Source organism: Priapulus caudatus, unplaced genomic scaffold (genome assembly GCF_000485595.1).
Source record: "Priapulus caudatus unplaced genomic scaffold, Priapulus_caudatus-5.0.1 Scaffold197, whole genome shotgun sequence".
NCBI lineage: Eukaryota > Metazoa > Priapulida > Priapulimorpha > Priapulimorphida > Priapulidae > Priapulus > Priapulus caudatus.
The window spans coordinates 572,055-587,259 of NW_014577258.1; the positions used below are offsets into that span (position 1 = coordinate 572,055).

General features: G+C 43.3%; 2 protein-coding genes across 3 annotated transcripts in view; one reads left to right on the forward strand and one right to left on the reverse strand.

Moving 5' to 3' along the window:
* Nucleotides 1–125: 125 nt before the first annotated feature.
* On the forward strand, nucleotides 126–8,662 carry LOC106807147 (eukaryotic translation initiation factor 4H-like). The gene is made up of 8 exons (XM_014809411.1): nucleotides 126–214; nucleotides 1,982–2,093; nucleotides 3,001–3,049; nucleotides 3,215–3,279; nucleotides 3,831–3,948; nucleotides 5,793–6,050; nucleotides 6,273–6,489; nucleotides 7,081–8,662. The coding sequence occupies exons 1-7, from the start codon at nucleotides 156–158 to the stop codon at nucleotides 6,464–6,466; spliced, it is 855 nt and encodes a 284-aa protein (XP_014664897.1). The 5' UTR covers nucleotides 126–155; the 3' UTR covers nucleotides 6,467–6,489; nucleotides 7,081–8,662.
* A 501-nt stretch (nucleotides 8,663–9,163) lies between these two features.
* LOC106807146 (leucine-rich repeat and WD repeat-containing protein 1-like) overlaps nucleotides 9,164–15,205 on the reverse strand; it is a 10,202-nt gene continuing 4,160 nt past the window's right edge. Inside the window, exons 5-15 of one of the 2 annotated variants that reach the window (XM_014809409.1) lie at nucleotides 14,904–15,050; nucleotides 14,659–14,779; nucleotides 14,103–14,288; nucleotides 13,787–13,909; nucleotides 13,427–13,502; nucleotides 12,767–12,925; nucleotides 12,198–12,313; nucleotides 11,454–11,609; nucleotides 11,061–11,173; nucleotides 10,728–10,805; nucleotides 9,164–10,047 (exon numbers count right to left, since the gene is read on the reverse strand). In XM_014809409.1, the coding sequence (XP_014664895.1) occupies nucleotides 9,928–10,047; nucleotides 10,728–10,805; nucleotides 11,061–11,173; nucleotides 11,454–11,609; nucleotides 12,198–12,313; nucleotides 12,767–12,925; nucleotides 13,427–13,502; nucleotides 13,787–13,909; nucleotides 14,103–14,288; nucleotides 14,659–14,779; nucleotides 14,904–15,050 (1,395 nt within the window). In that variant the 3' untranslated portion in view covers nucleotides 9,164–9,927. Of the gene's footprint in view, nucleotides 10,048–10,727; nucleotides 10,806–11,060; nucleotides 11,191–11,453; nucleotides 11,610–12,197; nucleotides 12,314–12,766; nucleotides 12,926–13,426; nucleotides 13,503–13,786; nucleotides 13,910–14,102; nucleotides 14,289–14,658; nucleotides 14,780–14,903; nucleotides 15,051–15,205 lie in introns of those variants that run through there. The other variant, XM_014809410.1, reaches the window with a different exon arrangement.

A 15,205-nucleotide genomic window follows, 5' to 3' on the forward strand; every position in this document is an offset into this window, starting at 1 on the left:
TACAACTCTAAAACGTTAAATAATTTGCACCATGTTAAGATTCAATTTATTTTTAAATAAAATAACAAAAAGTGGTAAATGTTAAAGCAAAACTTAAAAATTGTAAAAATTTTGCAAACTGCTACGGTAGAGGTAGACCCTAGGTCTTTTACAAAATGGCCGGTTATGGTTCCAGAAATGATGGATATTCTGACCGCGGTGGCGGTTATGGAAGGTAAAGTATAAATTAAAACACGCCGATCGTGTACCCAAATACTTGCTCCCCCGGATTTTTATTGCCTGGTCACGCATATCTCATACGGCATGGTGTGAGACGTGCACTCAGTTGAGGTACCATTTACGGGTTCGTTGACTCGAACGTAAACCGTTAGGTACCGGTACCGTGTGTCACATTTTACTCGCGGGCCACGATGCATGAAGCATGGGCCGCGCCCCGGAGCTTTCCGCCCAGTTTTCTGATTATTACACGGAGCTCGTAATATAGCCTTTATATATTGTAGGAGAGTGGTAGGCATAGTAGGTTAATTTTTTCTTAATGCCCAAGCCAATGGTTTTAATTGTTCTATTTTGGCTGATACTGATCATAGGGTCTGACTCTATGTCTCCCTGGGTACTGCCGGAACGTACCCTGGTAACTATCTGATATGGTTAGGGTTAGTGAGTAGGCGTAGGCGACTCCCTAGACTCGTTAGTGGAGTAGGCGAGGTACGGTCCGGCATATTATTATTAGATAGTACCAGGGTACCGGTACCCGTTTCGGTATACCGGACCGTACCCAGGATACGTACCTGGCAGCACTATTTTGAGCCACAGTCGTTAGAAAGATACTTTTCAGAATTACAAAATTCAACCTCAGTAAGGAGTTATGGGCATTTTCGTGGCGGAATTTTGACGCAGTTTGAGGAATCTTTTGAGGAGTTTGAGGAGCCCTTTCACTGCTGAATACTTTTTCACATGCACAAATCTGAATGGCTCGACCTATGCTCTTAATATTTGGTGTATAGTGTGATGGGCAGGAAACCCATCACTAGTGCGAAATTGGAGGTCAAAGGTCAAAGGCCAGTGGGGGAAAGGTAAGATATCAGACTTTCTGACGACATGGCCTAATGGACAGAGTGGAAAACTTTTTTGTTTCAGCGCTGACCTACCATTTTTATCACTTTATTGAAAGGACCATGAAATATGCTTTCCACTGACGTGCAAAGAGTAAGTGTCTGATAACCTTTTGACCCTCAAGAGGAAGGTTAAACATGGATTTGTTGATGTCACAGTGTTATCATATATTCATGGCACATCCATAATCTATAAACCCAATAAGCTTGAATAGCCGCACGCGTAGAGCACGGGCGTCACGGCTGAAAGGTCGTTGGATCGAATCCCATCTGTTTTTTAATTATTTTCCTGTTTTTTGTATTTTTCTATCTTTATCCATTTAACTATTTTTTTCAATTAATGCAAATATTTACATGATTTATTTACAACAATTTAATAACAACAAATAATTTTTATAACAATTACAATATTTTTTTAAATAATTGTTTCTCTCATAACCATTACCAAACCATAACATAAACCATAACCAAACGTCAACCATGCGTGTTGATGAGTTTCTCTCGTCCCCCTCTCTCGCTTTCTCTCGCTCGACCTCTTTCTACAATAAAAAAATGTTTGCTGAAATGATGTGTACGCAACTGCGTATCTGCATATCTGCGCTTAACAAAGGTGTCACTACGCACGCCTGAAATGTTACGTTTATAGCCGTAGCAACAGACCTCAGATGAGCCCAGTCGCTCGGCGGCACTTGTTACAGAAAGAAACTATATTTGAAAGTTTTCTGGCTATGGCATCGTAAACATATAAAGTGTGTAAAATTTGTGTTATGGTTCACCAGTGAGTTGGCAAGGGACTCGCTCTTGTTCTGTCTTTTAACAGTGTATGTGCAATAGAGCCTTCAAATCTGTTGTTATTAATATTCCTGCAGCCGACAGGAAAGTAAACCTTTCCCGACGGAGCCTCCGTATACAGCATTCGTTGGCAACCTTCCGCAAGGCATCGTACAGGGTGATCTTGATCAGATCTTCCATGGATTAAATGTGAGCTTCGCGCCATTACATGCACCGTGTTTTGCGAACATTCTTATAAAAAACCTGTGTGCATGCGTGAGAGTGCGTGCGTGAGAGTGCGTGCGTATACATGCGTGAGTCTGTGTTTGTGTACTGATTAAATGAACGGCATCCTTGTGGCTAATGTATGTCATGTAACCCAATAATTAGCCTATCCGTCTGAGCAAGATAAACACACTTTCTTTTACGTGCACTTTCTATTAATCTAGATCTATCAAGCTAGACCAGTTTATGCATGTTTCTCACAGGTTCATGCCAAACTGTCAACTTGGTGGCAATGACTCACCTTGTATCATATAATAGAATGTCCTATCACAATACTGATGTGAGTAGAGCTCCCAATAAATAGGGCCAGGGAGAGAGCTCAATATAGGGACAGTGATTTTCCGCGATCGCGGAAAACGGACGGAAAACACGGAAACGGCCATTGGAAACGGAAAAGATGTTTTAAAACGGAAAAACTCGGGAAACGTAATTTGAACATATTACAACATGGAAATTTCAATAAAATCACACAAAAACAGTCAAAAATAGCATTGGTAATGATATGGTTTACATTCAGACAAGTTTCAGAGCGAAATGACTTACAATTACGACTTTTGGTAGTCCTGTGTTTCGGTGCCGGTTCTGGTTTCAAAGGTTGTACCAAATACTTTTTTTTCATGCAAATATATGTAAACGGAATTTTGCATTTTTGGTGTGTACAATCTTTATGGCAAAACGGAATTTCTATTTTTTCTTTACTTTGGAACGGAATTCATGATTTTCCCAAACGGAAAAGGCAATTTTTTGAAACGGAAAATCACTGTTCCTATCAATATATCCTGAATGTGATGAAGCGTGTAACTGTTACCATAACGGCGGCCAATTCTTGCAGGTGCACAGTGTTCGGTTAGTTCGTGACAGAGAGACCGACCAATTTAAAGGTACGTTTGCAGCATGGACTGACAGTGCGAGCTGTCCACTGAGCAAAACAAGTTGAATTTACGTAACGACATAGTTAATATATATACATGGTCGCTATTTTTTACTAAGTACGGGAAGGTTTGCGGTGCAGTCGGTTTATTATTGTGATCTGGGATGGATTTCAGGATTTTGCTACGTGGAGTTCGATGACCCTGAATCCCTCCGGGAAGCACTTACTTACGATTCAGCGGTAAGTATTCAGTGTGATAATCACATGCTGAGTTTCTCTAGGCACAGCTGTGGTTCTCAGTGACATATCTTAGATTCAGTGCAGAATGGTAGCTGGCTATGGGATTAACACCCATGTGGCATTGTGTTCATGATCAATTGTCTTGTGACTTTATTTTGAATTCTTTATATCACTCACCGTGAAACATGTGCATATGTCACTTGATATATTCATAACATAATTCTCGTGCAAGTGCTTGTGTACAATCCCCCCCCCTCCCCACACAGACAGTCTTGGCACTCTTCCCACAATGAATCCTCCTAAGGAGATACATTGGCAACGTTTTATCACACGCAATGTACCATATATTCCTATTGATTAAACATGAAACTTAAAATTTTAATGCGATGAATGAGTTCAATGAATGATGGCCAATAACGATAGCTATAATGCATCTCCTAACTAGATGCACATGCAGATACTTTCAAGTGTGAAGGATGAATTCGAAGTGACATCACTCGTCAACGTTAGCATGGCCCCTGCGTGTGTGTCGGCTATCGTTTGCCTTCCAGCTGTTTGAGGAGAAAAACATTCGAGTGGACATTGCCGGTGGCCGCCAGAAGCGAGATGGCGGGTTCGATCGCGGCGGGCGCGGAGGACGCGGCGGGGACAGAGGCGGCCGAGGAGGAGGTGAGTGCACTTAAATCGCTTGCACGTAGTCTCGTTCGCGGCGTTTCGGATGCTCGTTGGGAGTGAATTGCTTAGGTTTTGCAACGTCTGCAGACCTGCCAACCTTTACTATTTTTTCGTATTCCTTACGAATTCCATGATGTTTCTACGAATGTACGATCAAACTGAAAAACTTACGATTTTTTACGACTTGTGAAAATTAATGTTTTTTACATTGTGAGCCGAGAAATATCTGGCGATTGTGGGCGCAGCCATATTGGATCACACGTTCCCGTTGTTCTCGCGTGATCTAGAGTTAGTCCCATCATTCATTGCGCGCATGCATAACATACAAACAAAATGGCGGCCTGCTGCAAGAAAAGAAAAGCCTTACTATTTTCATGAATCACAGGTTGGCAGGTCTGCGTCTGTGATATGGAACTGGAAGGTGACTGGGCAGAACCTGGGGTCATCCTTCAAAGCTTCTGGTTTGCGTGTACAGTCAACTGGCTCATCAAATCCATGCTGACTGTAATAAAATAGGTTGTTGTTGACGTTGTTCTTGTTGCTGTAATAGTCTGGTTGTTATGTGTGTATGAATGGTATTTGTGCAGTAGGTGTCAAAAAACACCAATTGATGTGTGTTATTGCTGCAAACAAGAAAGTGTTTGAGTGTGACCTTGCGGAGAGACATAGCTAAGTTGTGCTTGAGTCATTGAAGTAAGTCCTTCCATAGGTACTTAGATCTCGAGTATTAGTACGTAAAACGAGGGGCATCTAGACTTGGCGGCCATACTTGCATATTTGCAGGCGATTACAGAGGTAATCAAGGGAGAGGTGGAGACCAGGGTGATTATGGTGACAGAAGTAAGTCCCCTGACCATTCTGCCACAGTAGCAGATGACTAAAGACATTTCACTGTAAAACTTTTTCGTTTTAATCTGGATTAATCTTCTCCCGTCTGTGCTGTTGCTTTCCGTGCAGGTATGTCTCAGGGTTCTCCCTCCCCCCAGGAGTTTCAGAAGGCATGTCATTTATGGGCGGGTGGGGGAGGGCACGGGACAGGGTTGTACCAATTGGAGTCAATTACACATTACAATAAGCGGTCCTAATTCCACAGGTGAACTTGATCTGTTCAGAGATGTCTACATCACTCTGTAACAAACAGAGCATGACTGTGTTGAGATTGTCATAAGTAAACGCTGCTGGAAATTAGAGCATGTCAGAGGATTTGTGGGAGGTCGCAAATGAGCTTCAGCTGTTACAGGCATGTAAGACCCGACATGTGTTAAAGGTCTGGGTAGACCTCTATGTCCAATGCTTCCTTGGCCAGTTCTGTGTTTCATTCACAATGTTCTGACGTTCAGTGAAACACTGAATACGTAGCTAACCATGTGTAATTAATAGACTACTAATAATAGGCTGGATCATAGTCCTCCCTGTTATAATTTTTCTGTTATTAAGGGCCTGTTTGTTTGGGACAAAACTGTCTGATCCTCCTGGGTCACTTGATCCTGATCTCCACCAAACAAATGCAAATGCGCCTCCAACGGGTCCACTGTCGTGACCACGTGGGATGGTTCGTAACTAGCAACAACCGGTGATTGGCTGAGCCGCGTGCCGCCATATTGGATCCTTCTCCGAATCAAACTCGCCAGCGGGGTCAACAATTTGTGATCTGGATCAGTGCTCTACCCAAACAAACACAGACTGAGACGTCCTGTAGACTATATGCTTGTACAATTACAATGCAATTTGTTCCTGTTGGTGGCAGTAGGTGGCGCTGGGAGCAGGAAGCTGGGTCAGGGCCTCATCTGCGAGGACATTTAAAAGACTGATTTCTTCTTCAATTCGCTGCGTTGTAGGATACAGTGACCGCGGTAGTGACCGCGGTGGTGGTAACCGTGGCTACCGGGATGATGGGCCGCCTCGGGACCGTTATGACGGAGGGATGCGCGGCGGCGGTGGCCGCGGAGGCGGAGGCGGAGGCTACGATAGGGGCGGGGGGCGCGGCGGCGGCGGCGGCGGCTACGAACGGGGAGGATGGAATAGCCGGGATGATCGAGGCGGATACAGCGCCAGGCCGCCGCCTTCGTACGACGAACCGAGGGAGGCGACAGCAGGTGAGCGTACGGATGCCGAGAGACGGTGACCGCGGCAACGCAAGCGGCCGTCGTAGAAGCCACGAGCGTGCGGCCAGCCCGAAACCGTATCCCCTCAATAAATTTGCTCCCGATAATTTACTTACTGGATGTCAACTACGTAGCCGCACTGCTGATGTGTTTAGAACATTCATACGAGCTACCCCTGCTTGAGCTAACATCGTGCAATGCTCTTGTTTACAGAGGAGCTGGAAAATCGCCCCAAGCTGAAGCTCGCGCCGCGCTCGGTGAAGGAGCCCGTCAACGCGCCGGCGGCGGGGCGTAACGCCAGCATATTTGGCAGTGCAAAGCCTAGGGACGAGCGAGCGTATGAGGAGAGGAAGCGGCGGGAGAGCGAGGGCAGTGGCGGCAAGGGCGAGGGCGAGGCCGGCCACTGAATCGAACACGTGGCATAGCGCTGGTAGGTGAACACTAAGCTGCCATTGGCGTGGGGCCTGTTTTCAGAAACAAAAATTTCCCTAACATTAGCATTAACATTGATTTTTTTCTCGTAGGCTGTTGACAAAAGCAGGGTAAAGTTACGATTGTCTTGTATGGAGTGTATAGAGGTCCTGTCTACAAGAAAGAGTTAATGTTAAGAGTAACGTCAGTAAGGCCAAAACAAAATATAGGTGTGGTTACGGTTTCCCGACCGACCCTATTTATTCCCAGCGACCCTAAACATTTTATTCAGTTTTAAAAATTTTAAAAGAAAATTTTAATTTAAAATTTTTTAAGTTCCTTCTTCAAAAGGCACAACGCACATCCTTCGGACATGGTTCGTAAATAAAATATTTCAAGAAAATAAAATGTTTTCTCTACCTACCTACCCTATTTTTTTTTCGTCATGTAACGGTAACCACACATATATTTTGTTTTGGCCTAACGTAAAGACTAATTTTGTTTCAAACAACAGGCCCCAATTTGAGTATTAGAGCAGGCTGGGTCAGATTGGTACTAGAGGTGTTGCTGGAGGCAGTACGTGACTCATAATTTTGCTACATCGTTTCAGGGTGTCAGTCAGCATGACGTCGATTTGCTCGCTGCTAGCCGAATCTGGTTTAGGATGTTTGGAGAATCATTGCAAGATTTAGTGATTTTTTTGTCATAATGTTGCTTGTCGTATGAGCTGTGCAGGACAGTCTCCAACACATTTACCTACAGACAAGCACTCGTAACTACAAGGATGGTGGCATTTCCTCTGGCTTATTTTGTATAGCACATTTTCACTTCTGATCACTTGTGATTTAAGGGCACATTTCAATCGCCTATTCACCGATTCCTCGTATAAACTCGTCGTCGAAAGTTCTGATGACAGATCAATTTTTAAACAAATTTTAGAAACTAAAATGTGCTATTGCAATTGTGCTGTGCAGAGGAGAAGTTACAAGTTGTCGACCACCGTTATGTATTTTACAGGTTTGCTGTAATTGTAGCAGTGCGCGTGCACGATGTGCCATGTCTTGTCAAAAAATTGCTGCCTTGGCACCACTATTAAACAGCATGTAGTATGCCCCTCCATCTGAAAACGATGCAGCTGCTTTGCAGTCCCTGGGCCAAACATACGCTACCTTCTGTACTTCTTCTTGGTCTACGCGGGGAGCCGCCTACTGTCGACAGTGTGTAGTTCAGTGTTGCGCGCGCAACACCGGGCTTATTCTGTTGGTAGTGTTGAAGGGTGTTAATTAGTTGTGAATGTTTAACACAGGCCCGGTGTGATGTATTTTTTGGCAGTGTGTGTACAATGGTGTTACTTAGGCTTGGATGTGTTTGTTAAAGTCACCATATGGTGTAAAGCTGTCAGCAGTATATGTTAAAGGCGGTTTTACGTAGGCTTGAGCGCATTTAACAGTGGCAACCACATGGTGTATTCTCTCGTAGTGTGTAAGACTTGTGTTACTTAGGCGTGAGTGTTTAATACAGGCGCCACCTGGTGCATTTTGACAGCAGTGTGTTAGTCTCTCGTAGGCTTGAACACGTTTGACGGCAGCAGCACCTGGTATATTCTATTGGCAGTGTGCCGACGTCACTTTTGCTTGAATGTCTTTTGCAGGTGTGACTTGGTTTATTGTGTCACAGTAGTCACCTGTTGTATTCTGTGTTTAACACTAAGTTAACTGGTGCATGCTGTGCTCAACACAGTAAATGACCTGGTGTATTCTGTGTTTAATACAGTAGTCTACTGGTGTATTCTGCATTTAACAGGGTATTTGACTGGTGTATTCTGTGTTTAACACAGTTAGTCACCTGTTGCATTCTCTGTTTAATACAGGCCACAGAATGTTGTTCATAAAACCGCTTCATCATAACTGATATCGCACACATGTAGTACATGTGCAGAATTATTTTTAATTTAATTCATCTCTCCCTCTTGATCTATAAACGATAAACTTCGGACGTCCATGTTACAAGGGCAGAAGATGTGCTCTGTTTAGTGTGAGGATGGAGGGGCTAGCAGGGCACACATGCCTGGCACTAAGTTCTACATCTTGTTTGATATCCCCACCTTTGGGAGGGGAAGCATTGCCGACTTTTCATGGAAGTTTTGTATATTGCTGTACAATGCCCATTAAAAGCTCTCGGTATATATTTTATTGAGGACTTTCTTGTTTTAGTTGCGTCACAGGTTGATCTGATCGGTCTCTGAATAGATGAGGGTGGGTACAGGGGGGCGGGGGTACGGGAGACGAGAGGATGGGGCGGGAGATGGGAGAAAAGGGGGAGGGGAAGGAGTGGGAGTAGTGAGGCCAGTGGGCGGGAGGATTGAGAAAAAGAGAGAGAGAGTAGACTAAGTGGAGAAAAATAAAAAAAATCCATAGCATGAGAAAATACATTGTACAGGATTAATACATTTATTACGCAAACTGTCAGAGAAACTAAGTGACATTCAAAAAAGAAAATGCAAAATATATAGGATCCTGGAGGTGTTGAGGGAGGGAGATAGCAGGACAGGCGAGGGAGGTGGCAGGAGAGGGGAGGGAGGCGGGAGGAGAGGGGAGGGAGGCGGGAGGAGAGGGGAGGGAGGCAGGAGAAAGACAACCCCCTGTACCACCTCCCATAGATGATTGAACAGATTGCTACATGATTAATACCAGTTTTGCTTAAATTGCATGTTTATTAAGAAAATAATGCTTCACACTTACATAGGTACAGACAAACATGATTTCTTCATCGAAGAAGTTTGCACGCCTTGAACTTTCAAACACAGTTCTCCGTGATAAAAACACAATACAAAATGAACTAACAATGCATAGCACCAAGTGTTTTAGTGAAATCAACCTGGTCTTCCTTCCGAAGTGGCAATAACTAAATATGCATTACAAGCATGATATGAACGGTCTAAATGAATAGTTGTTACGCCTTTTCTTGATGCCATGCTACACAACTATTGCTTTCTAAACAATATTAACACTTTCTACAAACAAATAACTGATATATAACTAAATATGCATTACACGCATGATATAAACGGTCTAAATGAATAGTTTTTACGCCTTTTCTTGATGCCATGCTACACAACTATTGCTTTCTAAAAAATATTAACACTTTCTACAAACAAATAACTGATATATAACTAAATTGAGCCCCGTGACACCAAAGTCTGTGCGAGTCTAATCACCCCATCAAACGACTTAAAAAGGAAAGTAAACGAATGTATCTAAAGCATCGAAGAACAATTCAGGTAAAACATAAAAACTTAAAATGTTCAATGACTATAAATCTTGCTAATCGTTCTGGCGAATGGATAAAAAACCCGTAAACGCTATTAATCTTATGTCAGACGACAGATGCGTGAAAGACTCCGCTTGGAAATATGTCTAGCAGATGTGCTATGTCTTGCAGATATGTTTGTCACGTACTAGAAAGGATCATTGCCAGCACTTGGATTCACAGCACCATACAAGCAGACGACATTGTTGTTGGTTCCCGCGACAATGTGCTTACCGCTCGTATCTATGGCAACAGCGTTGACGACAATCTGTAAATGCAGACAGGCTTGAACACGTCTCTACTCGCTGAGACCCAATGATCGCGCTGTTTGAAAGAGCGCACCTCTGGCTACACACTACAGCTTATGGCCTAAGATAAAATATTGTTGCTTGTTAGTCCCCTTTTACTGACCCGACTCGCCAACAAAAACGCCGTGCGCGCTACTCGACAGCAGTTTTATTTGGGCGTCGATAAAACAAAACAAAAAAATTATTTTGTTTCGCCAAAAGAAAAATTTTAATTTCGTCGTAAACAACTACATACCACAAACAGGATAATTACAATATACATACACGCATCTTGTCAAACACAAAAAGATTTTCCCTACCTACCTAGCTCCGTACCTGAGAGCCGAAGTAGGTAAAGGGAAACAAACATTTTTTAAAGGTGGCCCTTATCTAAGCAATCAGGTTGTATGCATGCTAGTGGGAACCACGTTTGGTGATTTTCTATTTTATGCAATCTCCCGAGTGTAATAATGAATTTGGTCTCCTTAAAATTGCCTTGCTTTTGTCGATATACATACCAAAAACAGCTTGCACATCAAAAATGAATATGAGTATTTAGAAAGGCATTCACACAATGGCAGCATCGTAGCTTTTAAAATTTTAAATAGAACATTTTTTGGCTGACGTGAGCAACACCTTCAGTCCATCGGTTCCAACCTACCTCGTCTGTTTCGAGCACGTCTGCCATCTGCTCGCTATCTTCTCCCTTCTGAAGTTGAACTTGTGGCCAACTAATAATCTGCAAGATTAAAAATCCTGTTAAACAGCCATCAAACACGGGGATGATCCAACCATATCACATAACAACCGCACACACAATTAACTTCACAGAAGCAAATAGCATTTGCAAGTGATGACGACAGATAGCAACAAAACGATGGAATACGAGGAGCAATAAAAGCAATGACCATTACAGCAGGAGAGAAAGGCAGGAGACTGTGCTAGGATTAGGTGTAGGTGTAGCCGAGGCGCATCGAGCAATCTGTTCTCTTACAGCAGACGGTGAGAGCACTTCCTCGTAACGTAGCTTCGACGTTCGCTGGAACGGTGTCGTGTTGTAGAGCCACAGCTGCCCCTGGTTATCACCACACACCAGCAGTCCTGCTTCTGTAAGGATTAAACGCCTGTAATAATTATGAACGAATTATACTTACAATCGGTCAGTGATAGGTACCACCAGAATTTCAGAGGGTGAAGCAAAACCATACTTACACCAGTATAGCGATTGATAGCATTGAAATTCGTTCGCTTTTGCCATCATGGCTGAACGACGTTCGACATTCCTTTATGACGTGTCAGATATTGCATGTGTGTATGCACACATGCACACGAGCATCGACTTTGTGTATTCTTTCCTACTTCTACCTAAATCTGCAGCAGTGCATACCTGATCCTGCACAGCTGATGTAGATTTGTTCAGTGTCAGCCCACTCCAGCTGTGCAATCGGTCGCACTGCCACGCTCTTCACTTGCCTCTCCCTCCTCTCTAGCGTCTCGCTCATGCGCCACAGGTAGATGCAGCCTTGCCGTGCAATCTTTGTAGCTAGCAGCAATATGGAAAAGGTCCAGGGTTTAACTTAACCTCGACACCTCCTGCCACCATCCTTAACCACCGTGCTTTGTCGTGATACGTACATCAGATAGTGATGTCCCGATGATCGATTATAATAGAATAATAGTCAGTTGCTTAGACGTTAGCAGCAACTGACTAAGCATTCAATGATGAAAATAAATAATAGATTATAAAAATGAAAAAATATTTTAAATGAAATTTGCAAACATAACATAGTTTTATGTGTTTGAGGCAGCAAATCTAACCTACACCAAACATAAGCAAGTATAATACTGTTACATAGCTTTTAGAATATTGTATTATATATGATATATGACATATTTACATGTCTGGTAGCCGCAATCAATAACGTTCAACCGATTATCTTTGATCATCGATCGGTTGGGTGCAACCGATGATCGATTCATGATGAAATTCCAACCGATTCCCATCACTAACATCAGAGGAGCAAAAGCACGCACTGTACAATTTTACTTTAATTTCTCCAGCTTATGCAGTTATGCACTCGAAATGATTCCTTCCACAATAAACAAGTCACAACTACACGTAGCCACTCACCGATCACGTCATCAGATACCATTGCTAACCCATCAACATACACAACCCCAGTCTCGCCATCATTGTTGTTGCCCACTTCAACTTGTCCAGGCAACTCCACGTCAAAATCTGGCAACCTGCCAAAGGTACAATCTAAGTAACCACAGCAGGAAGACCATTAATTGTACCACAACTCTGGTCTGGACATAAGAGTGCGGACCCCCATTTTCACAACTCGCGCTTCATTTTGCATGAACTCGGAATCCAACTTGGCTGCAATGTCAAGTGCTGTTTAACAGAAACACGTCGCAGTGCTTGATCAACAGCCCATACGACTCGCTCTTGTTGTGCCTAGCTACATTCTCTTGACACTCACAGCTGCCTGCATGCTCTATGAAATCGTCACGCGATACTGAGCGCCAGGGTAAAAAATACACGGGAGCGATGAGCGATTCGCTCTTCAAACCTCCGAAATCGCTACCGTGAGACTCAAAATAGCTCCCGTAAAATTTTTGACAAGAGCTATTTTTTCCACAAACTTAAAAAAGAGCTCCCGTGAAAAAAAAGTTTTTCCCTGCTGAGCGCACTACCTGTGGGCGTTCGTATGCTGGCCGTCTTCCAGGTCGGATTCCAGATCCGCCATGTGCCAAACGCTGCAGTAGTCCTCGCAGGCAGCAATCAGGTGACTAGTGGCAGTGCAGAAGGCGAGTTGGAGCACTTCGTGAGGCGCTCTCAGCACGAGCAGTTTTCTACGCAAGCAAACGCAAAGCCGATAGCAGAAACGCTCGTTTTTCGCAACGAAATATCGAGCACTAGTTTGCAACTCGCAACTGCGTGAATTTCAACATTTTCAGTACGAAAAATTAATTTCAATTGATCTGTACGTGAAGGGTGTGCTCCGAGTCTCGATCGCCTTCATTGAGCTCCACATTTCAATTACTGGACAATTAATTTCTTTTGTGTGTACCTACAGCACCAACATCACTTCAGCTGTTAAGATAACCTGATGTTTTATATTAACTGACGGCTAACAATTAATAATGACTGCAAAGAACGACAACATAAATAAGTGTGATTGCCATACTTTTTGTGCGTTTTTCTTCGATAGTTATCCAACTTCATAATTCATTTATGTGCACATCGTTTGCATTGCTATTATATATATGCATTGTATATATATGCATTGTATATATGCATTGTATGTGCATGCACTACTAATCACATAAATAAATAAATAAACGAAGCCATACCTGTGTTCGAAAGTATACTCTGGGAGGGTAGGAACGCCAATATCCCACAACACGATGAGATGATCGGCTGAGCCAGCTGTAGATAGAGACAAAAACAAACTCATTCTTATTCACTATTGATAATACCAGTATCCGACTGTACACACAAGACTGTATCGCAACGATGCAGTGATACACACAAGCACATGCACTCTGAATGGTAGGCAACCAAAGCTGAGATGTACAAGTATAAACCATAAGTGTTTTGACACACCCTTGACTTGACATGCAATAATTGAGACAAAACCATCTGTCCCAACCTACAACCGCAACCAGCCATGATGCCGGTCTATATAACACATCCCGTGACTCGTTACTTACTAAAGACGAAGGTCGGATATTCTGGATGAATCAGAATCGAGCCGAGTGCTTTCTTGTGACCGCTCCACTTCCCATAGCAGACCAGCTCTTCAACATCAATGAGGTAAACTATGCCTCTCTTCCCTGTGGTGGATGTAAGGTAAAGACATAAGACACTTGCATGCAAATCTCCTGAATGGAACTTAAAACCATCTCTTGTCCTAAATATAGTCCTATAGGTAAACTAATCTATTAAAAATATCTGAATATCAATGAAAACACTGAAAAATGAATGTATATGAACGAAGGTAAGAGAATAAATGTAACTGAACCCTACCACCAACTATGAGTATATTGATGTTCTGTGTCCGAGCTCGCTCTATCACCACAGCGACGGTCGTCCAAGCAAGACAAAAAAAGTCTTCCTTGTCATCCTGGTAGCGTTTGCGGACAATGCCAGCCTTGCAATCAATGAGGCAAACGAAATGCGAACCGCATGTAGCGACGGTCGTCAACGATTTGCCTGTATGATTACCATAGCAACAGACAATCAATGTGATGCAAGAGCAGGCAAGTCCAACTCTTTGCAGCTCGTACAAGGTAAATATATATTTATATGCGGCCATTAATTATACGCGTGTTAGCCATGCAGCAGTTTTACAACTTAGATATGATATAAGCACATGCGTAACCGCTATTACAAAACTCCAAGCACAATGATGAAAGGCTAGCTGGAGTTTCCAACAAGATTAATGTTAAGACTTAATTTTCTTTCTGCCAACAGGTCGCACGTCGACTATCAGAGCAGGCTGGGTCACATTGGTACTGGAGGTATTGTAGGATCGAGTTACCGTGATTTATTTCTCACACTATCGTCACACGTACGTACTCACCAGGATTAGCTGGATCCGGTTCAAATGCACACCTCCACACCTGAGATTTGTGATCCGATGGGTTGTCCCTCCTCGAGTGACACCGCAGCATATAGTTGAGCGTGAAATCGTCCACCGGCGGCTTAATTCGCATCGGCGCAGAAACGGGGAATTCGTGTCAAACACGTTGACGGATACTGACGCGTTAGCATACCAGGAGTATTTCCACGTTCACGCATGTTTGGAATAACAGAGATGGAACTCACCAAGGTCATGTTTTCGCTAGGCTTTACTTTCTTGGCGCCTCTCTTCGTCACTGCGCGCTTATTACGGCTTCTTTTGGCCGACTGTGATGAGCCAGGACAGTGGTCAGCGTGAAGGCTGCTCACTAGTTCCCTTGCTAATGTATCAACCTGGGAACGTACAGGAAGGAATGCTGCAGCCATACATGCCAAAACCGTTTCTAATTTGCTAACAGTGCGACACCGAATTCCGCTTACACTATATGAACTGGAATAAATGGATAAAACAGGGACTAAACACGTAAATGGTGAAAAACACATGGAGA

Bases quoted from the DNA above. Each gene is read 5' to 3' on its own strand.
- LOC106807147 (XM_014809411.1), top strand. From the start codon at position 156: ATGGCCGGTTATGGTTCCAGAAATGATGGATATTCTGACCGCGGTGGC. The intron at 2,094-3,000 runs GTGAGCTTCGCG...CAATTCTTGCAG, and splicing joins AGATCTTCCATGGATTAAAT to GTGCACAGTGTTCGGTTAGT. The intron at 3,949-5,792 runs GTGAGTGCACTT...GCTGCGTTGTAG, and splicing joins CAGAGGCGGCCGAGGAGGAG to GATACAGTGACCGCGGTAGT.